The sequence below is a fragment of the Schistocerca nitens genome, chromosome 3 (genome assembly GCF_023898315.1).
Source record: "Schistocerca nitens isolate TAMUIC-IGC-003100 chromosome 3, iqSchNite1.1, whole genome shotgun sequence".
Classification (NCBI taxonomy): Eukaryota; Metazoa; Arthropoda; class Insecta; order Orthoptera; family Acrididae; genus Schistocerca; species Schistocerca nitens.
The window spans coordinates 690351964-690374449 of record NC_064616.1 but is presented as its reverse complement, the minus strand read 5'-3'; the positions used below and the strand labels follow the sequence as shown (position 1 = coordinate 690374449).

General features: G+C 42.7%; 1 protein-coding gene across 1 annotated transcript in view; it reads right to left on the bottom strand.

Annotated features, from left to right (window-relative positions):
* The window catches only part of LOC126248648 (alpha-aminoadipic semialdehyde synthase, mitochondrial), a 288931-nt gene that overhangs the window by 213491 nt on the left and 52954 nt on the right, over positions 1–22486 (bottom strand). The window contains exon 2 of the mRNA XM_049949837.1: positions 16682–16759. Coding sequence (XP_049805794.1) covers positions 16682–16750 — 69 coding nt within the window. The 5' untranslated portion in view covers positions 16751–16759. The remainder of the gene's footprint in view (positions 1–16681; positions 16760–22486) is intronic.

Here is a 22486-nt window from a genome sequence, read left to right as displayed (position 1 = left end):
GTTTCAAGAGACGCCATACCACATACAAGGAAAACGGAAAAATATCATCTTCTAAGCCACAACGTGGAAGAAACTGTGTGTTGAGTGATGTCACAGACCGTCATTGAAGGGGACTGAGACGAAAAATAAGAGGACGATAGCGGCAAAAGTTACTGCAGAACTAAATGTCGCATTCGCGAACCCTGTCAGCACCAAAACAACACGAGGGAAGTCCATAAGCAGGGAACTGAAGGACGAGCTGGAATTTCAAAACCACTCAACAGTGATGCAAGTGCCTGTAACAGTAAAACGTGGTGCCGAAGCCATAAAACCTGGACAATGGAGCAATGGAAGAAAGTCGGTCGGATGAGTCTTACTGCACACAGTTTCCAACTTCTGACAGAGTTTACGTCACGTGAGTAAAACATGGCGGGGGTTCAGTGATGATTTGGTCTGCCATGTCGTGGTGTTCCATGGGCCACATCAGTACCCTGCAAGGTTGCTTTACTGCCACTGTCAATGATTATATGAACATTTTGGTTGATCAGGTCGATCTCATGGTACAATGTTTGTTTATCAATGGCGATGCTGTGTTCCAAGATGACAGGGACCCTGTTCACACAGTTCGCATAGTCCCAGACTGGTTACGTGAGCACGAGGATGAATTTTTGAGTCTCCCCAAGCCTCCACAGTCACCGATCTCAATATTATTGAGCCTTTGTAGTCTACTTTGGAGAGAAGGTTGCATTATCGCTATCCACCTCCATGACCGTTATATGAACTTACCACTATTTTGCAGGAACAATGGTATAAGTTTCCTTTCCAAACCATACAGGAATCTGAGATGAGTGGAAGTTGTTTTGAATGCCAGCAGTTTTTCGATACCGTATTAGGCACGGTAATGTGTTTTTATTGGTGCTTCCATATTTTTGTTATCGCTTACATATTTAATATGACTAATATCTCATAAAAATCTTACAATACCGTAAATTATTTCACTGGCTTGTACTAATTTTGTTATTAAATAAACACGTAAGTGTTCTGCACGTTTCAATGACATACACAACCATTATATTGTAATTTAACGAGACAGTAAAGTAAGTAGTAAAGTCGTATGGTATGAATGGCTGGAAGATCCCGAAGGGCAGGTTCAGTCGCCTAATTGGGAAGGTTTTCTCTCCTTCGCACCTGCAGGCACTTCTCTTTCGCGAAGTATGAGAACTGTGTGCGTGAGTGTATCTGGTAAGTGTGTAGTTGACTGTAGTGTGTGTGTGTGTGTGTGTGTGTGTGTGTGTGTGTGTGTGTGTGTGTGTAGTGCAATGTTCATGTTGGAGATGATGAGAGAAGGGAGAGGGTGAAACCCGGTGCCGGCACATAGCCTACTCCTGTCGAGGAGCACCGGGGCCACTGAGCTTAACGTCCCTATCCGACGGACGGATCACCATCAACAGTGTCACATGCCCTCACTTCATGAGGCAAAGCGGAGCGGTTTGGAATTGAATCCAGAGCATTGACGCAACGACTGGTTCGTGATCAGAGACGTTACGCCACCACCTCTCCTGCCCCCTCAACCGTAAAAGCAAGGGGAAAATTGTCAACAGCGAGCGGCACACCCGGATGGTCACCCACCCAAGAACTGGCTACGCCCGACAGTGCTTAACGTCGGTGAGCCGATGTGTTCGGAAAATGCTGAGGAAGCAAAGGCTATTGCATTTTCAGTTCAAAAGAAATCTCGCAAATGACGACAGGCAAAGTTTAGTAAACATACGTGCGTCTGTGAAAAGTTCTATGCTCGAAACATTCAACTACCATCGTCATACGTTAGCAAAAGATCTGGGCGAGAACCAGAGAAAATTCTGGTCGTATGTAAAATCGCTAAGCGGGTCTAACGCTTCCGTATAGCCAAGCGTTGACTAATATGGTGTGGCAGCTGAAGATCGAAGTTTTCAATTTCCCGCATAAGGAATCGTTCACACAGAAGAATTGCACAAACATACCGTCGTTTGACCATAGAAGAGACTCCGTATGGACGACGTTGTAATAAGCATCCCTGGTGTAAAGAAACAACTGAAACACTTGAAAACAAATAGATTCCCAGGTCCGGATGGGATCCAATTCGGCTTTTCAAACAGTATTCTACGGCAATTGCCCCTTACTTAGTTTGCATTTATCGCGAATCTTTCGCCCAGCGCAAAGTCCCAAGCGATTAGAAAAAGTACGTGATCATGTATATTAGAAGGATAAAAGAAGAGATCCGCAGATTTACAGACCAATTCCTTCACATAGGTTCACTGCAGAATCCTTGAACATGTTCTCACTTTGGATACAGTAAATTTCCTTGAGAATGAGAAGCTTCTGTCCACGAATGTGCACAGTTTTAAAATGTATCACTTGTACGAAACTCAGGTAGCCCTTTTTTCACATGATATTCTACGGAATATGGATGAAAGACAGCAGACAGATTCCATATTTCAAGATTTCCATAAAACATTTTTTAACGCGTTGCCTCATTGTACACTGATAACGAAGGTACGGATATGTGGAAAAGGTTCCCAGATATGTGAGTGGCTTTAAGTCTTCTTAAGAAGTAGAACCCTATGGTGTCCTCAACGGCGAGTGTTCATCAGAAACAAGGGTGTCATCAGGAGTGCCCCAAGGTGTGTGATTGGGCCATCATTATTTAATATACAGTCACTAACTATTGCCACCAATAGAAAGTATGAAAATTCCCAAATCGTTGGATTTGACGGGGAGGAAATGTGTCGTGGTCGCCTCATTCGCCATACTTGACGTCTCTGGATTTTTTTCTTGTGGGGATTCGTAAAAGACATTGTTTATAAAGACATTCCAACTACACCTGAAGATATGCGAGAGAGAGCTGTCAGAGCATGTGCTTCGACAAGTGCCAAAGTGATAAGCATACCACTCAATCTATGATAAGAAGATTGCAGCACTGCATTTATACCAATGGTTATCACTTCGAACACCTTCTCTAAATGGACGTTCATGCCACCTTTGTGACCTTCGTTGGCCTGCAAAGACCTTACTGTTACACATCATTGGATTCGTCTCTATAGTCCGCAGCTCGTGGTCGTGCGGTAGCGTTCTCGCTTCCCGCGCCCGGGTTCCCGGGTGCGATTCCCGGCGGGGTCAGGGATTTTCTCTGCCTCGTGATGACTGGGTGTTGTGTGATGTCCTTAGGTTAGTTAGGTTTAAGTAGTTCTAAGTTCTAGGGGACTTATGACCACAGCAGTTGAGTCCCATAGTGCTCAGAGGCATTTGAACCATTTTTGTTGTGTGATGTCCTTAGGTTAGTTAGGTTTAAGTAGTTCTAAGTTCTAGGGGACTGATGACCATAGATGTTAAGTCCCATAGTGCTCAGAGCCATTTGAACCATTTGATTCGTCTCTATAGCCGCTATCAGATGATATGAATGAGCAGGTAAGGATTCTGGTATGGAAGGAAAATGGTTGACTTCTGTTTATTGAGAGAAGTTTGGGAAAGCGTGGTTCATCTGTAAAGGAGACCTCATATAGGAGGCTAATGCGACCTATTCCCTTGAACTGATCTAGTGTTTGGGATCCGTACCAAGTCCGATTAAAGGAAGACATTGATGCAGCTCAGAGGTGGGCTGCTAGATCTGCTACCAGTAGGTTTGAACAATACACAAGTGTTACAGGATGCTTTGGGAACTCAAATCGAAATCCCTGGAGGAAGGAACGTTCGTTTCCAGACATACTATTGAGAAAATTTAGAGAACCGACATATGAAGTTGACTGCAGAACGATGCTACTGTCGCCAACATACATTTTGCGTTAGTGCCACGAAAATAAGATATTCACCATATCGAGGCTTGTGGAGTATGTATGTAGACGTAGATCCACATCGGCATGGCCATTGACAACATGACAGTTGGTTAAAAAAACATCCAGTTTACACTTTTTTTTTTCTTTATTGTATTTCCAGTTCCCCATCTGGAGCGCTGCTCTTCATGCCAAAGACATTACAAGTACACAGGAAGACATGTAAACCAATATAAAGAAGAAAACATGGCAGAACGTAGAAACAAAAAATCTGGCACATAAGAGAAGAAAGCATTCAAAAAGTGGCGACTGTAAAATGGAGGTAAAACTCTAAAAAAAGTATTTTAAGCACAAAAACACACACTGTAAGGGTTAAAAGGCACCAGGCAAAGTATGGCCAGAGCATAAAAAGTCACAGAGCGATTAAAACAGCCACCTGATGGACGGCATCACACAGAACAATCACGGACTATATACAGGAGGAGCACACAATTAAAACCACATCACTGACGACACTGTAGAACGGCACTGGACACAACACTAATGCAGCACACTTGATGATGAATAAAAACCTGGGAGGAACTGCTAGGGGTGGGGGATGAGGGAGAAGGGAAAAGAGGCGAGAAGGAGGGGTGAGAAAGGGGGTTTAAGTGGGGGGCGTGCCAAAGGAGGGCCGGGGAGGGAAGGGACGGGAGAGGAAAACAGTCGAGGAGGGGGTGCAGGGACTTAGCGGGGAAGGAGGAAAATCTGCTCTGGGTGAAGAAGGGGAGAGGAAAACGGGGGAAGCTGGGGAGGGGAACAAGGCCAAGCTACAGTTGGTAGGATGGGTAGATGTCATGGCGAAGTTTTACATTTGGGAGAGTGAGGGGGTGGAAATTGCCTTATGAAGGAGATGGAGGGTGTGAAGGTGGAGAGAGGGAGGGATACAGCGATAGAGGCGAGGCAATGGGCGGGGGGGGGGGGGGGTGGAGAGGAAGGAGGAAACCAGAGTGTGGGAGGGATCAAGCCTGTGGACAATGTAAAGGATGTGGAGATGTTGGAGGAAAAGGAGGAGGTGAGGAAAGGGGATGAGGTCACACAGGAGTCATGTGGGGGAAGAAAGGCGGATACAGAGGGCAAGGCAGATCATGTGGCTAGGATGTGGAGGGCCTTATAAAAGCGGGTGGGGGGGGGGGCGGAAATCCAGGCAACGCTGGCATAACAGAGGATAGGACCTGGATCTATTAGCTGCATCCACCAAGTCCACAGAATGACAGTCATACACCGAGGGCATCATTTAAGTGATCGCACACTGACACTCGGCCAGTTATCGCCCCACACTTGTCAGCAGTTAACGCAGCAGTTTAACAGTTCCAGGCGCTAGACAATTTACACCCAGTCTCAAACATTAATCTAAGCAATAAAATGTTTGTATATGTAGAATGGTTCAAATGGCTCTGAGCACTATGGGACTTAACATCTGAGGTGATCAGTCCCCTAGAACTTAGAACTACTTAAACCTAACTAACCTAAGGACATCACACACATCCATGCCCGAGGCAGGATTCGAACCTGCGACCGTAGCGGTCGCGCAGTTTCAGACTGAAGCGCCTAGAACCGCTCGGCCACACCGGCCAGCTTATATATGTAGAATCTGAATTAAAAAACTGCAGTGCGTCAGAACTTCAAATAGATTAGTTAGCAATCACATACTGTGTTAGAATAGATCATGTTGATCAGTTCCACACCTTCTTACAAAGCAAAAGCTGGTTATCTTTCATGGTGTACAGGGTATATTATTTTAATACATGATAGGTATTGTACTCATGTCTTGCACTAGTGGTTCTGTTTTAGCGTTATTGTGAAGAGTGAGTAGCTAACATGCTGGCAGGCCACTTTCATAAAGCTACATTATCTGTGGCAGGGGATTAGCTTCCTTCTAACTTTTTTGTTGGACACCTATCCAAGGTGTACACAACAAAAGGATGCAATATCCCCTTTGTGGTATATTTTAAGATGCGACCCGATGACACCTGTGCAGCTTGAGGCTTTTAAGCTTATTGGCTGTTTGGTCGCAATTCGTCTAGACAGGTGACTAATAGAGACCCCCAGTTTCAACTCCTTTTGCTCAAAAGCGTGGGACCTGAATGCGCCTATGGAAAGACACAGTGGCCCTTTTGTCGAGTGTCGCAAGGCACACGATCATCTGGCGCCCATGTAGCCTGAGTTTATGAAGTGAGTAATGAGACAAAAGGTTTAAAACTTTAAAAACAGCTTGGGTAGCCTATCTAGACTGATTCTGAGAAACAGATAAAATACTTCTTCGTCGGGTGCCATACAACAGGCCTCCATACGATGGCTGACAGGTCCGCCAAGGCATTCGTCCAGTGGTTCTGTCCCAACCAGCTTGCCTGTGTGATGGGCTCTGCAGTCAGGTCCATGATATCGAGTGTGTCGACTCCATCGGCGCGCCGCTACCTGCATACCCCGACCGCTAACTGCCAGCCCACACTCCATCAGAACAGTGTTCGATTCCGTGTTGTTGGATGGGTGCACGACAGGTGATCCATGGTCGCCACACACAACCGATCAGGTCACAGCTGTGAACTAGGTGGCTCATGCCCACAATTCACATTCCCAGTATGGCTGTGAACAGACTTGTTTCAGAGCCAACCAGTTGGGCGAGCTGCGCGCCAACCATAGCTGTGACCCGTTCAACTGCATGTGGACACTGGCGACCACTTTGCATATTCTATCTGCCTGTACTGACAGAGTGTGGGCTGGCAGGTAGCGATCAGATTAAGCAGATAGAGCTGCGCCGATGGAACCGAAACACCCAGACAACAGACCCGACTTCAAGCCCATCGCCACTCATAGGCGAATGAGATGGGCAGACCACCTCGGCGAGTGGGTCGGTGGGCTAGCCACCCTGTGTATTGGGCCCTTTACTGTCGCTGACAGTAAGCTGCGACGACCCATACAGAAATACTGAAAAAATTCACGCGGGGAATGCAGCAGAATTCCAGCATCCTCGGCATGGCTCAATCTGTGACCTCTCAAGACAAACTTAGCACTAACGCCAACATATATCTCTCCTATTGGTCATAACGATAGAAACAGAGAAATTATGGTTCATACAGAGGATCATCAAACAGACTTTCTTCCTGTATAGCTTTATTGAGTAGAGTGGGAAGGGGATATAAACGGTACGCCGTCTTGTGGAGTACCGTTTGCCCCACAAAAAACAACTTTTGAAATGCCCGTCATTTTTTCCTGTTGAGTTGACAGCACTGAACGTTGCTCTATTTTCATCTGTTTTCTTCGTTGTTAGCAATGGAGCACTTCGCGACAGAACAGCGCGTTGTCATAGTAAAATCTTATTACAAATGTAGTGGATGTTGTGTAGAGTCTGTTTGCAAACTCAGTGGAATGTTTGGTCAATGTAATGCACCGAACAAGTCAACCGTGATGAGAGTCATTGCTACATCTGAGCAGAAGGATACTTTATACACATCAATCCACCTGGGTGTCCTCGTATTAGTCACCCTGCAGGAAACGTTGCCATTGTGAATGATAATGTAGCTGGAAGTCCAGTGAAATTCTTTTGCCGAAGTTCATAACAATTGGTTATTTCCAGAATAAGCATGCATCGAATTCTGAAAGAAGGCTTGCATCTTTGGGCCTATGAAATCCAACTGACACAAAAACTGAAGCCAAACGATTATGAAAAGTTCCTATGATTTGGGCATTAGCTGCTTACGAAACAAAGAGCGGAAAAACTTCCATCAAAAAATAATGTTCACTGAAGAGGGGCATTTTCTGTTGAATAGCTTCGTGAACAAGAAAAATTGCACGATTTGGACCACAGAAAACCATCCAGAAATTATAGAGAAACAATTACATCCACACTGTGTGGTGTGGCACTTGGGCTGAGGGCGTGATTGGGCCGTAAATCTTTGAAGATTGCCCTGGAAACGCATTAACGTTGGACGGCGAACGCTATAGCTATACGTTAAGAGAGTTTTGTGGTCTAAACTGGATCATGTGAATGCTGGAAATGTTTGGCTTCAACAAGATGGCGCAACATGCCACATATCGACTGCAACAATGAAATTGTTACTAGAGAGGTTCCCTGGGGGTGACTTCTTTCAACGGTGACGTGAATTTGTCACCAACATCTTGTGATTTTACGCCAGGTGATTTCTTTCTTTGCTGGTATTTCAAATCTCGTGTGCGCACCAACAAACCACGATCAGTTCCTGCGTTCAAGGCCAACAATCAACGTGAAATTTCAGAACTAGAGGTGCAGTTATGCCGGAAAGTTATGGAAAATTTCATGTAAAGGACGAAAGTGCGCCTGCTGATTCACTGAGGCCATTTGAGTATTTTAATATTTCAAACATAATCACAGGCGTCATATACTGCGATAATATTAAAATTATTTAATTTCATCAATAAATTTGTATGGTTATTATCAATTCGGAAGTTGCTTTCTTTATGGGACACCCTTTAAATAGCAAGTTCAGGCAAACTGCAATCCATGGTTTGCATTAATTTTGCTATGAACGCGCACAATAAGTAATATGCAAAAACAAAATATATACTCACATGACTAAAAAAAATTTAATCCTATTTGTCTTGGAAGACTTACGTCGAATGTATCAGCACCTCAGAACAGTTTAATTTCAGAATCTCTCAGAAACTCACAAACAATACGAGAGGCTTGCACTCATGTTACAAAAGTTCGAATCGGCTTTGCTTTTTCTGTCGATGAGCTCTTTTATTGATGTAGGTTTCTGCTTCCACATCCCGAATCATACGCAAAAGAATTTCTGGCTCCTATAATTGGTGCCTTCTCAGTCTCTTCATCGTGTGATGCTTTTAGACGATATGGAACAGTGAAAGATTACGCCCACTGCAATGTGGTCGCCACCCGCTAGGGCAAGCATCCGAGATGTCAGGTGAAGGGAGCTGACCAGTGCAGCCTAAAAGTAAACACTCAACTGACAAACGCAGAGCACGTGGCGGGAATATGCACACATAAAGAAATGTTTTCCATTACCTCGGTTCCGAGAGTTCCGGAATCTGCAGAAAATTGGAACAGAGATCAACATAAACGTCATTTCCGCCCCTTAAACCACATTTTGCATGTTGTACCACCATACAGCAAGGCCTTCAGAGGTGGTGGTCCAGATTTCTGTACACACGGGTACCTGTAATAACCAGCAGCACAACTTCTTGCATTAGTGCATGCCTGTATTCGTCGTTGCATACTATCCCCAAGTTCATCAAGACACTGTTGGTCCATATTGTCCCACTCTTCAACGGCAATTCGGCGTAGATCCCTCAGAGTGGTTGGTGGGTCACGTCGTCCATAAACAGCTCTTTTCAATCTTTCCCAGGCATGTTCGATAGGGTTCATGTCTGGAGAATATGCTACCCACTCTAATTGAGCGATGTCGTTATCCTGAAGGAAGTCGTTCACAAGATGTGCACGATGGGGGTGCGAATTGTCGTCCATGAAGACGAATGCCTCGCCAATATGCTGCCGATATGATTGCACCATCGGTCGGAGGATTACATTCAAATATCGTACAGTCGTTAAGGCGCCTTCCGTGACCACCGGCGGCGTACGTCGACCCCACATAATGCCATCCCAAAACAGCAGGGAACCTCCACCTTGCTGCACTCGCTGGACAGTGTGTCTAAGGCGTTCAGCCTGACCTGGTTGCCTCCAAACACGTCTCAGACGATTGTCTGGTTGAAGGTATATGCTACAGTTGAAGTGTTGGCAGAAGAGCCAACACCGTGTTACTAGAGGAGGCCGAAATACACGCGTTTAATTACACGCAGACTGGCGTGAGGTCTGGAACAGGACAATGTCTTGAGAATTGCAAATAAAGTACTTAGATGATGTAATACTTAACTTTAATCCATAATTGGAGTACATCGCTCTTGATGATACAAAAGTATAATAAGCTCAATATAACTTGTAATGGCGCCTAGCTAGGTCGTAGCAAATGACGTAGCTGAAGGCTATGCTAACTATCGTCTCGGCAACTGAGAGCGTATTTGCCAGTGAACCACTGCTATGAACGTCGGCTGTACAACTGGGGCGAGTGCCAGGACGTCTCTCTAGACCTGCCGTGTGGTGGCGCTCGGCCTGCAATCACTGACAGTGGCGACACGCGGGTCCGACGTATACCAATGGACCGCGGCCGATTTAAAGGCTACCACCTAGCAAGTGTGGTGTCTGGCGGTGACACCACAACAGTAATCGGTGAAGAGGAGTGATGCCAATCCTGAGCGGTCCATTCTTCATGTTGTTGGGCCCACCTGTACCGCGCTGCATGGTGTCGTGGTTGCAAACATGGACCTCGCCATGGACGTCGGGAGTGATGTTGCGCATCATGCAGCCTACTGCGCACAATTTGAGTAGTAACACGACGTCCTGTGGCTGCACGAAAAGCATTATTCAACATGGTGGCGTTGCTGTCAGGGTTCCTCCGAGTCATAATCCGTAGGTAGTGGTCATCCACTGTAGTAGTAGCCCTTGGGTGGCATCAGCGAGGCATGTCATCGGCAGTTCCTGTCTCTCTGTATCTCCTCCATGTCCGAACAACATCGCTTTGGTTCACTCCGAGAGGCCTGGAAACTTCTGTTGTTGAGAGCCCTTCCTGGCCCAAAGTTGCGGACGCGTTCGAACCGCGGTACTGACCGTCTAGGCATGGTTGAACAACAGACAACACGAGCTGTGTACCTCCTTCCTGGTGGAATGATTGGAACTGATCGGCTGTTTGACCCCCTCCGTCTAATAGGTGCTGCTCATGCATAGTTGTTTACATCTTTGGGCGGGTTTAGTGACATCTCTGAACAGTCAAAGGGACTGTGTCTGTGATAAAATATCCATAGTCAACGTCTGTCTTCAGGAGTTCTGGGAATCGGGCTGATGCAAAACTTTTTTTGATGTGTGTAGGAGAAAGCCAGCACTACAACTTTCCTCTAGGCTGGACAGAGGAGAAAACTTGGGAACCACACATCCGCTGTGAACGTGGCATGTAATGGCAGACTTTGCAAAGTAATTAAATACAGCGAATTGTTATATTCACGAAATTCAGACCGATCCTTGAGTACAGTCACACACGATATCCAGATATACCAAAATGATTACGACAATGAGAGAAATTCATTGCCGCTAAAGCTGTCAGTGCAGATTTTTTTATTCAAATGTCTGTTCCTGACAAAACCTTAAATATTAATAATCATTTAATACGTTTGGTTTGTACAGAAACAATATATATGAGACGGCAGGTGAAGGTGTCAACTAACGCCAAACTGTTGCACAGTTAATTAATGTTGAATGTGCTAATCGCCCCAGAACGTAATGTCTCTACAGATCCACATACATTAATCAGTGTATGAAAGCCGGAACCTTTTGAATTTCTTTTGATATCCAACATGTATAGTGATATTCTGGGTGATTACGTATGCAGGTGATTAATAAAGATGCAACTCATTTGAATTTGGTGCCTCTATTACAACATTTGATTGCACCATTATAAAGAGCGCAAAAGACACTTCAAATGAATTTCGAGTCTTGATGTATCATACGTGTTTCAGCATGTTCCTGTGTAGTTATTGATTTACGCATGTGACAGTGCTGTGTTTAATCAGTTGTTAATGTTCTGTTTAATATATATTTCCTTGCAAGGTCTCAAAAACACCAGCATAGAGAGATGCTATTCTCAGCATTTGTGATTTTGTTGCAAGCTTAATTAATTTTGAATAGTGGACCATTTTTATTTAAGGGGAAGAAGTTTACAATAGCCAAACACTATCAATGACGGAGTTGAAAGTATGGACCCAAGCGAAGCATAATGTTAGGTACCTGTGAGAATGAAATTACATATTTGTATTCCTTTGTGCAGCATACGCTGTCCTGTTTATTTGTGATAAGCTGAAACTGTATATTAAAGAAGAATTCAAACTCGCATACCTGCTTCTCGTGGGCAGCGCAGTGATAGCACAGTGACCGTTCAAGGTACATATAGATTCGACTCAGACTCTGATGCACAAGTGAAAGCCATTACAAGAGTTCAACTTAAATATCTGCAAATGATGCAGCTCTTCCATCTAGGTAGTGTAGTTACAAAAGAGAACGAATGTATTATATAAGACAGAAAGAGAACCGCTCTGGTAAGAGGTAAATGTAAAAAATGGTTCAAATGGCTCTGAGCACTATGGGACTCAACTGCTGTGGTCATCAGTCCCCTAGAACTTAGAACTACTTAAACCTAACTAACCTAAGGACAGCACACAACACCCAGCCATCACGAGGCAGAGAAAATCCCTGACCCCGCCGGGAATCGAACCCGGGAACCCGGGCGTGGGAAGCGAGAACACTACCGCACGACCACGAGATGCGGGCGGTAAATGTAATTAGAGATATCCACATAGATATAGAAAAAAAGGTTATTTACGAAAACATTCACCCACAGTGCATTACTGCAAGTGAGTGAATGCTGAACAATAGGACAGTAAGAAGGGTAGAAGACAATAGACATGAGACAGTCAAAAACTGAACCGAACATGTGGCGTAGATACAAAAAGTAACAAAAGTGTGTTAGCAGTTGTCAAAGGGTAGTATGATCACTACTTTAGAATACGAAGGAAAGATACATCGTCTGGGTCGGCTCTGAGATAAAACAGTTTCTGGTGAAAAATGGTAGAGGATTATCCACAAAAAAGTCATCTCCAACATGAACACCGTCATGGTATTTTTCGAATAAGTAAATGTCAAGAGAGTTACCATGTAGTGAATGATAAAGATGTTACAGCAAGACCTTACCTTTGAAATATGATGGACAGTTTGCCCCAAATCAAACACATTTTCACGACGAGTTGCTACCAACTCTAAGACACATAGAAAATAATTTTGTTTGTTTTTTACCTAGTGCTTTTGTACGGCTGAATGTGTAAGCCTTGGTGGTTAAGCAGCTTCGTATGCTTAAGCAGCTTCGTATGCTGTATAAGGCGAAAGCCACACTACGTCCAGGATGATCTTTCTTAACAAAGCACTGTATAATCATCATAAACGTTTTCTGGGTATGGTACCGCGTCATAATGTATACAACTATTGCTGCTGGGGAAAAACCAACTTTTTTTCTCCAGCGGCATTAGTTTTATACATTATGACGCGGTACCATACCCAGAAAACTTTCATGTCGACTGACTCTGGCCGCGGAAGCCTATTCAATTATAAAAACACTGTATAGTTCAAACCAACATTCTTGTTGATAATTACTTTACTTGTCACAGTAATTGGTTCAAATGGCTCTGAGCACTATGGGACTCAACTGCTGAGGTCATTAGTCCCCTAGAACTTAGAACTAGTTAAACCTAACTAACCTAAGGACATCACAAACATCCATGCCCGAGGCAGGATTCGAACCTGCGACCGTAGCGTGTCACAGTAATTCCCAAGCTAGTTACGCAGCAAGATAAATCTAATATGGATGGGAATGCAAAGAGTGGCCTCAATAAAAACTTAAATATTTGTGAAATATTTAAATTTTTTGTAATAGAGCACCTCTTAATTCAATAACTTAACGCGGTATGCAGCCTGTGTTTTAACCAGATAAGCACTGAATCCATACATCCATACATATTGTAAAAATGAATGTACGTATGTTTGTATGCATGTATGTTCTACATATCTCAAACCACATAACCGGTTTCAACCAAACTTGATACACGTATCACTTACTGTCTGGGAAGAACCGCTGCGAGAGTAGCCCACGACATTCCACTACCCCAACTTAGTTCACCAAGTATTTGAGAACGAGAGCACTTAGTGACTTTCGTGAACGTTACACACAATTTCAAACCCTTACGAAACTTTTTCTCACTGACAGCCCCCACTTAATGATGAAAGGAAAAAAGGTTTATCGCTTATCACATTTTCCCTGTATATGCATGACGTCATGAAGCATGACGTTTTAATGTATTGCTTCTTTACTACGTACTGCATTCGCGACACATTTTTCAGACAGTATTAATATATATCACTGAATGTAACAGCAGAATTATATCATTATACCACATACAGTTCAGGAGATATGACGTCATAAACACTGAGATGCGTGAAAATGTAACTGTAGCTTGAAATTCACTGCACCTACAGGTGAAATATGTGTACAAGTACATGTGAAATGATTTAAATGTATGTGAAATGTATTTGACATGTGCATACGCGAGCAAAGGCACGGGTAAAAAGCTGATGCTTAACTCTTGGAAAGATTTCAGTCTACTTTGGTAAGAATGCTAGTTACAATCTGGAAAGAAATACTGTGGAGGTAAGAAGCACCAGCCTCCTACTGAGGTGGGAATGATAGCGTGGAGAAAGAAGGGGGGAGGAGAAGATTGGCAAATGGGTAAGGAGCGGATGGGCAGAGAGAGGGGTAGGGGAAGATGGACAGAGAGAGAGGCAGGAGTATATGGACAGAGAGAGGGCGTCAGGAGATATACGGAGAGAGAAAGAGGGAAGGAGGAGATGGACTAGTAGAAGACTGTAATAAAGACATTCCTTGGTGGTTTTATAATAAACAAATCGTTATATGGTAAAAGATAAAAATTAAATGTCTTGAAAAATGTGAATATTTCCCAAAGGTTCTGTGAATTTGTAGACAAATAATTGTTGCATCCTCAGTCCTCTCAGTTTAAAAGAAGTAACGAACAACTGGCGAAAGAAAGAAAGTGTGGTTTCCTTAAATCACTCTAAGCTAATGTTGAAATGATTGCATCGATGAAGATACGGCTTTTCCTGCCACTATCGATGCTCAGTTGAACTTGAGTTTCGTCTCTAATAATCTCGACCTCGAAAGGTCTTCAGTTTGATAGGGTGTTACAACCTTAAGTTTCTTTTATTCGAAGGGTATCCTAATATTATTACTAAACAAACAGATGATTTCAGCTGTCATCGGATCAGTTAGCATATGTGTTATGCTTAGGTAATTTTCTTATCTTCCCAAGCGCACTTCACTGTTGTTCGTTATTTCTAACTCAGATACAGAGCATCACTTCAAACTCTTTACGTGTAAAGTTACAAATGTACTAACAGATTTTTTTGTCTAGCGTATAGCGTCATCAACGATTTTTTCATCAAAGTACAATTAGCTGTATAGAATATAAAAGCTGAATCTGAGCAAGCATCACAATAGTAGCTGTCGGACTCACTATGGAAGGAATCTTATCCCATTCATTTATGGCTGCAGGGCCTATTCCAGGACAATTTGTAATGGTACTTCACGGTCACTTGCTTCCCTCACACGCATTAAAAAGGAATTAGTATCTTTTCTATGTAAAATGAATTCATAATCAACAGAACTCAGTCCAATTTAATGTTTAACTGCATGTTTTTAGATGCAGTCAACAGCAGCGGCGCCGCAACAGAGAGAAGCTCACTATTTAACAGAGCCAACACTCATCAACACAGCTTAGTGCTGGAAAACCGCAATATTTGTTTGTTTCTATATCCTTTAACCTTTTCACTAAGGATTTACTCTTCACTTTCCTTGTGCTGGCTGTGCATTACGCGTATGCTACCGTGTTTACTCTCAACAGAAATATAAAGTGTAACACATAACAAATCAACATAGCAAGATTAGTACAAGAAACAGACTTCATCGTGATGAAGTAAAATGTCTCGATATTACCCTCGAAAAAATACCTAATACGAGTATATCAAGATCATATTACAGCAAGAAGAAGAAAACTTCCAGAATGAGATTTTCCCTCTGCAGCGGAGTGTGAGCTGCCGGCACGGTAGCTCAGCGTGTTCGGTCAGAGAGCCGGTTGGCCTCTGTAATAAAAAAGTGAGTGGAAGGATCAACCACCGAACATGAACAGGATGTCTTGCGACGTCCGCAACGACCAAACACAACGATCAATAACGAACAGAATGAAAAAAAAAGGTTGACAGAGCACTTGCCCGCGAAAGGCAAAGGTTCGAGTCTCGGTCCGTCACACAGTTTTAATCTGCCAGGAAGTTTCAGAAAAAAACTTGCTTATTGCGAAATCACGAAAGCCTTTTTCCGTCAACAAAAATTAAAATTTTGCAAGACTGACATAGCTAAGTTCGTGGAGCATGAGATTTTAATTATCTATCTAAAATTTATTTATCTTGATCTCAAATTTATTGAAGGATGAGCGGTTTCGATCAGTCAGGTAATCATCATCAGGTCGACGACAGAAAGGAAAACGTTGTTCGTAACCTATTCTAACGACATACAGTTTGTACCATATATAAAAATTAATAGACAACGTTGCAGTAAAAACTTCTATACAAATTTGGTATAAGCACATACTGTGCAATTAAAACTGCTGTGCATGATGAAATGTTACCCTTTAAGACGCAAGCACCCATCCACTGGAGGGAGCAAAATTTAAAAATAGAAGTGCCCTCTTTCTCGCGATTCAAACATATAATTCCCATCCTTTTAAAGAGTGATCAAAGGCATCTTCAACTGTAAACATAGTGACCACATGCTGAGAGAGCGATTGAGGCAACAGACAGTAACAATAACCATTAAATATGAACTTACATTGTGTACCAATTTTAAATAAAGTTAATCACTCTTCTACAGCGAAAGTTGCCGCCATACTTCCCACAAATTGTACCATTGTTAAGAAATATTGAAGTCCATCAGTTGTTCATTTATAGTTGCTGTATTTGCTAAGAGAAAATCACATTTACAAATGCAGTTCCTCTAATAGTAGAACAATTTCACTGATATTCTGTCTCGTTTCACACTGTAAATTCTTTCTCAATCATATTTGCAACAAATATTTATACAATATATAAATATGAATAAAAGAACATTGTATATTTCTGTGACGTGAGAGAAACCACTGCAACTTACCTGAACGTATCTAACATGTTGCCTCTGTACAACTGTGTTCTTAGCACTCGCAAAGATGATCTGGTTCATAGTAGTGCCCTGAAACAGTTAAAGATTTCTCCTTACACAATATTTAAGCTCACATTCATCTGAAAGCTTAGAGTATTAAATTCTCATACATTATTCATCGATGAGCCAAAACATTATGACGACGCCCTTAATAACTAGTTAGTTCACCTTTGGAAGTCAGTACACCATCGATTCTACGGGGTATGGATTCGATAAGTCCATGATATGTTTCCGAAGGAATGTGGCATCAGATGACTTCGGACAAGTCACGCGATTGCCGTAAAATGCGGTCCGATGGTTCGCGGACACGAGGCTGACGCCCGTCAGCGTCCCAGATGTGTTCCATCGACTTCAGACCAGAAGAGTTTGATGAGCAACAAATCAGTATGCGTTCACTATTACGCTCTTCAAACCAATGTGGCACTGAAAGGTCTCTGTTGGATTCCTTTCATGTTAATTTCTTAAATCTGTTGTCATTTACGGCATAAATTCCTCTTCTAAATTTACTGTGGCGTTTCTGACTATCTGGGAGGAGACTGAGTAGTGGAACGTGTTACTTTTACACATAAACAAGAACGATCTGTCACACTACTACACTTTAAAACACAGTTTATACGTAATTCATGTCACACAGTCTCATACGGAACCTACATCCGCTTCTTTTATATACTGTATATGATAAAATACTGTCATCCCCCTTCCCTTCTGTGTGAGAGGATGAATGAGCAAATGTATTTGTAGTTGCATGCTGGATGGTAGCAGACAAGCCTGTCTGCTAGAGAACAGTAGGACCAACGTCGGAACAGGTAGCTACGCTTTCTAAAAGCAGAGAGGTTTCTATGCTTAGTATGGTCCTGTCTGTCCCTTGTCATGTTGGTATAGGAACCTGCATCTCTGGTCACTTCCGTTTGTATTTGGGAAGCACGCTCGGTAGGAGCGCAGGTCAGTCTGTCCGCGGCGAGCGTCTGAAGTGGTAAGATCTCCGGCTAAGCGCGTGTGTGCTAAGTCCGTAGGACAATGGATTTCTTAAGATCAGCCTAACTGAAAATTTAATCACCTTTATTTCAGGTTTAGCTCTAAAATATCTAATGATATCTTAAATTGAAACGCAGTGTAATTCGAGTGTGAAGTTCAGAATATATTCCGGTAGTTGCTTTGTCGCTACTTTGTGAGTAAAGTGGAACCACGTGTTGGTCAGTAACTCTAACTAAGTTCATCAATCTTAAATGCGAATGTGCGTGAGATTATAACGTCTCGTCTTGACAATATTTTTCAATATAGTAACTTTTCTTTATATTCAACCCACGTGGGGTGTACTTTGTGAGACCAGTACCACGTGCTTATACAATTGTTTGACCCATCAGGTTACTAGTAAGACGATAGCAACCAGTTCGAGGTTTTTCTTTTGTAAATTGCTTTTCGATCTAATTTATTTTAATTATCAAAATTATTGTGGAGTTACACTCTTTGTGTAAACCAAGTTGACCACGTGAAGCATGTGGTGTATTCATCAAAGTAGCCCTCAGCTATTCTTTTCGGGAAGATTTCACACAGAGTTAGTATGAATTTAATATATCAGTGTGTGGTAATTACATGACGGACAGGATTGTGCTACGAACGTAACTTCTTTGGGTGAAAATTGAATCGGTTGGTTGTGGTTAATTTCCTCTTGCATATGTTTCAACGTTCTTCGTGTGTTATTTTATGAATGCAGTGTTGTATGCAGTCTCCCAATCTTGGCTCCATATTTGATGTGTTCCATAAGATTACAATTTCATATTTTCACAATCCTAAATAAGGCACCAGCTTAGTTATGAATCGAGTTTAATATGCTGAAATTTCAATGACCAATGTTAAAATAAATTTCCAAATATAAACTGATTTATTTCTTTTTATTTAAATTCTCTTTTTTATATACATATCACCGGTTGTCGTATGACTATTAAAAGATTATAATTAATGTTAGTCTGGTTGGGGATTTGGTAAGCTAGACTGGATACCTGGTGAAACAGTTGCTCAGGAATGCAAGGTTAACTTCGCCAGACAGCTCACAGCTTTTAACCCGCTTTTATTGGCTATCAGTACCGCTTTCATAGCAAATTAAAGCAACAACGTTACACATGGCGACCCTATTCTGTGATTCCGCTAGACTCTGGAATCTCTGAGACGTTAGATTGCGAGCGTTGTATAATCTTAATTTTTTTTCCCTGCAGCGCTCAAACAACTTCTGCGTTGTTTCTGAGCAGACTTTCAAATGATTCACGGCGTTGTTGAGCGGCGTTGTGTTGTTTGTCTTGTTGTTTTGTTTTCTATATTTGTGTGTTTTATATGTGTGTGTGTTTTTTTTCTCGCTTGTAAATTGCACTGTTTCGATCAAAGATAAAAATTTGTTTTGCGTGTAATAAAGTGCGTACTAGGTTGGGTACCTTTCATGTAACTGTCGAAATTTTTGGGGGATACATTTATTGTGATTAGTGTGTTGCGTGCCGGGTATAAATTGAACTAATGCAGACACGTAACCAAGCTAAAAGTAGGCGGTCCAACAACTTAAGCAACATGGACCAAGGGGGTAATTTGATTTCGAATATTAACGCATCGGACGGTTCCAAAAATGCATTGGGGAATACTTCAGAGGAAATGCAAAACAGGACAAACGGGCTCACATCAGAGCCAGAAATTAATTTGCCTCCAACTAAGCAAACTGATTTGGCAGAACTCATGAAAGTCTTATTGCAACAAAATAAAGAAAATGCAGAGAAATCTGAAAAATCGATCCGCGAGCTAGGCGAACAAATGACGCAGAAATCTGAAAAATCGATCCGAGAGCTAGGCGATCAAATGACACAGAAATCAGAAAAATCGTTCCAAGAACAAAAAGAATTATCCGAAAAATCGATCCGAGAGCTAGGCGAACAAATGACGCAGAAATCTGAAAATTCGATCCGAGAGCTAGGCGAACAAATGACGCACAAATCTGAAAAAGCGATCCGTGAGCTACGCGAACAAATAGACCAAAAACTAATCCAGCAGATAAATAAAGTCGACAAGTCGATGCAGAGAGTGTCCGATGATATCTCACAAAGAATAAACAATCTGGCAAGTGAAATAAAAAGTGATACTATGAAAGAATTAGGCTGTACATGTGAACAAATCGATGACCGTCTGCAAGCCTTAGAACAGGGCAAGCGGAGTCGCGGTGCTGAATCGAAAGAGCGCGAAGAACAGCTACTTAGGAATTTCCAAGCGCTGAGAGAAGAATACCAAAGGGAACGCCAGCAGGTACTCTCGAGGGTCCAAGAGGCGGAAACGCATTGTCCCACGTCTGTTGGCAACACAGTAGCGGACAACAGTCAAGCGATTCATGCACTCGAACAGCAAGTAGAACAATTGAAGCAGACTGGGACGGAGGACAACAGACAAATACATGATAAAACTGCGGCATTAGCGGACATCGTAGGCACGATGAAGGTGACGGAAAGCGAGAACAATACTACACCGGTAGCGGTCGCAGAGACCGAAGAAGTGTGTTCGCTTCTTAGATTTCAGAAGGGACAGTTCGAAGTGAACAGGCAGCACAAAGCTGTAACAGGCGAATTACAAGAACGCGTGGCGCATCTGGAAAACCGCATGGCGTGTGATTCCGAACTCGCCAATAGCACTAAAAATAGCCGTACGAACAGTGCAGAGAGGGACTCCGGCCACGAGGGAGATTTTGACGACAGGGAAGAATGTATTTTGAGGGGCAGACATGAAAAAAATAGAAACATACACATACAAGGGCCTCGCCGGGAGGAAATGCGGGGATTTTATTTCAAACATTTCCTTACGGTGAGAAAGTTTGAGATATTTCGAAATGCGCAAAAAGGAATACATCCACGAGCATGGCTCGAGCAATTTGAGTTCTCTCTTCTCCCCGACTGGGCAAGTTCACATAAGATAGAATATATGTGTGGCTATTTGGAAGGCGAACCGGCGATTCGCTTGAGGTCGGCAGTGCGTCACTGCAACTCCACTCGGGAGTTTCAACAAGCCTTTCTGTCCGCCTATTGGTCGGAAGCGGCACAAGATAGGGTTAAGCATTGCATAATTATGCTGCCAAATTTGAACCAGTCTGGTTTCGGCAGCCCAGCACGCCTATTCGACCACATGCTGCAGGCAAATCAATTTTTATACGACCCATACGGGACTGCGGAACTAATTAGGATATGCATCACCAAATTGCCGATGCACTTGCGCCACGTCATTCTTGCGGGACGATGCAAAGAGGACATGGAAACGTTTAAGACACTTCTCCAAGAGTTGGAATACAATACAGGAGAATGCCCGCCTAATCAGGCACAAAAGTTATTACGGGGCACAGCAGCGCGATCGCAGTCGTGGCCGTAGTACTAATCAATGGCGTGACTGGTCATCGCGACGCGAACGGAACAATAATCGGGACAGGCCGTATAGAAACTGGGGTAACAGTCGCGAACACAGGTGGAACAACGGAAATGATCGAGGACGTGGACAGGATCGTGAACTCAACACTTACGGCAACCAGAATCGATACTACGGTGAACACGGTGGGAATAGGACTGTAGGCGGAGCACCTCATGATGTTGAAATTCGGCCGGCTAACCCTAGACATAATCCAGCAAATGGAAATGAACAAAACCGGCAATGACAAACGATCAGCGCAGAAGGCGCCCAATCGGAACAAATGAGCGACATGGCAAATGAGTAGAAAGGACAGTGAGAAGTAGAGAGGATGGTGAAGAGAAACAATTGATTAGTTTACATTTGTGATAAATGCATTTTGAATAATATGTTGGTAAAATAGTGATAAAGATGTTTCTATGTGATTGATTGAAGTGATGTTTGTAGTTTTTTTTTCTTTCATTGTGCAATTAGGATTTAGGTTGGTTCAAATGTGAAGATAAAAGGTTTCTTTGTGAACGAGTGAAATGCTGTTTATGTTGTTTTTTTGTGTAAATTGAAATGAGTCGCTCCTGAGGGAAGCAAGATCTGTGTTGAATTAATGCAAAACTCAGGGGAATATCCGATCTGTGGGTATTATGGGTCTGGCGAACCCAGGTCCCCAGCCGTTAGTAGCGTTGTTTCCGATTTTCTGCTTTCAGTGCTACTATCTATCTATTACTATTCTATATCTGTCAGTATAAATGAGGATCTCTTACTATAGTATGCGTGCTGTATGAATAATTTAAGATAGGAGAACTCTGAGAAAGGAATGAGTAAGTTTGGAATCTTGAAAACAGGATGCGATAATACAATTGTTTAACCATTGGCTTCCCAATATGCGATGATATGTTAATATTGATGATATATGTCTTTTTTGTTCTTTGTAGATGAGTATGTACAGTGCTGTCTGTGGATTTCGTCAGTATATTGATTCCCTTCAAGGTGAAAGAAGAATTGTGGTTTGTGTAATTTACGTGGCCCTGAAATATTATTGTGGTAGTCAAATACGAGCAGTTTTTTCAGCAAATGGAGAATGGAACAGAAATATGGTTCCTTTCGGTAGTCTTGATTGATGTTGAGCCAAAGCCTGAAAAATTATTCTGTGTTAATACTTGTCCTAGAAAAGCGACGTTTATGTGTTTTTCTGATGCTGTGAGCATTACAGCTTACTGTTTTCGCTGGTGCGGGATGCACTGCAGCCTATATGATTTGTACTGAGGAAATTTTCCCTCTTGAAGGTAGAGGAAGATTAAATAATTTTGATTATGGGACCGAAGGAAAGCTTGGTTTAAGGTA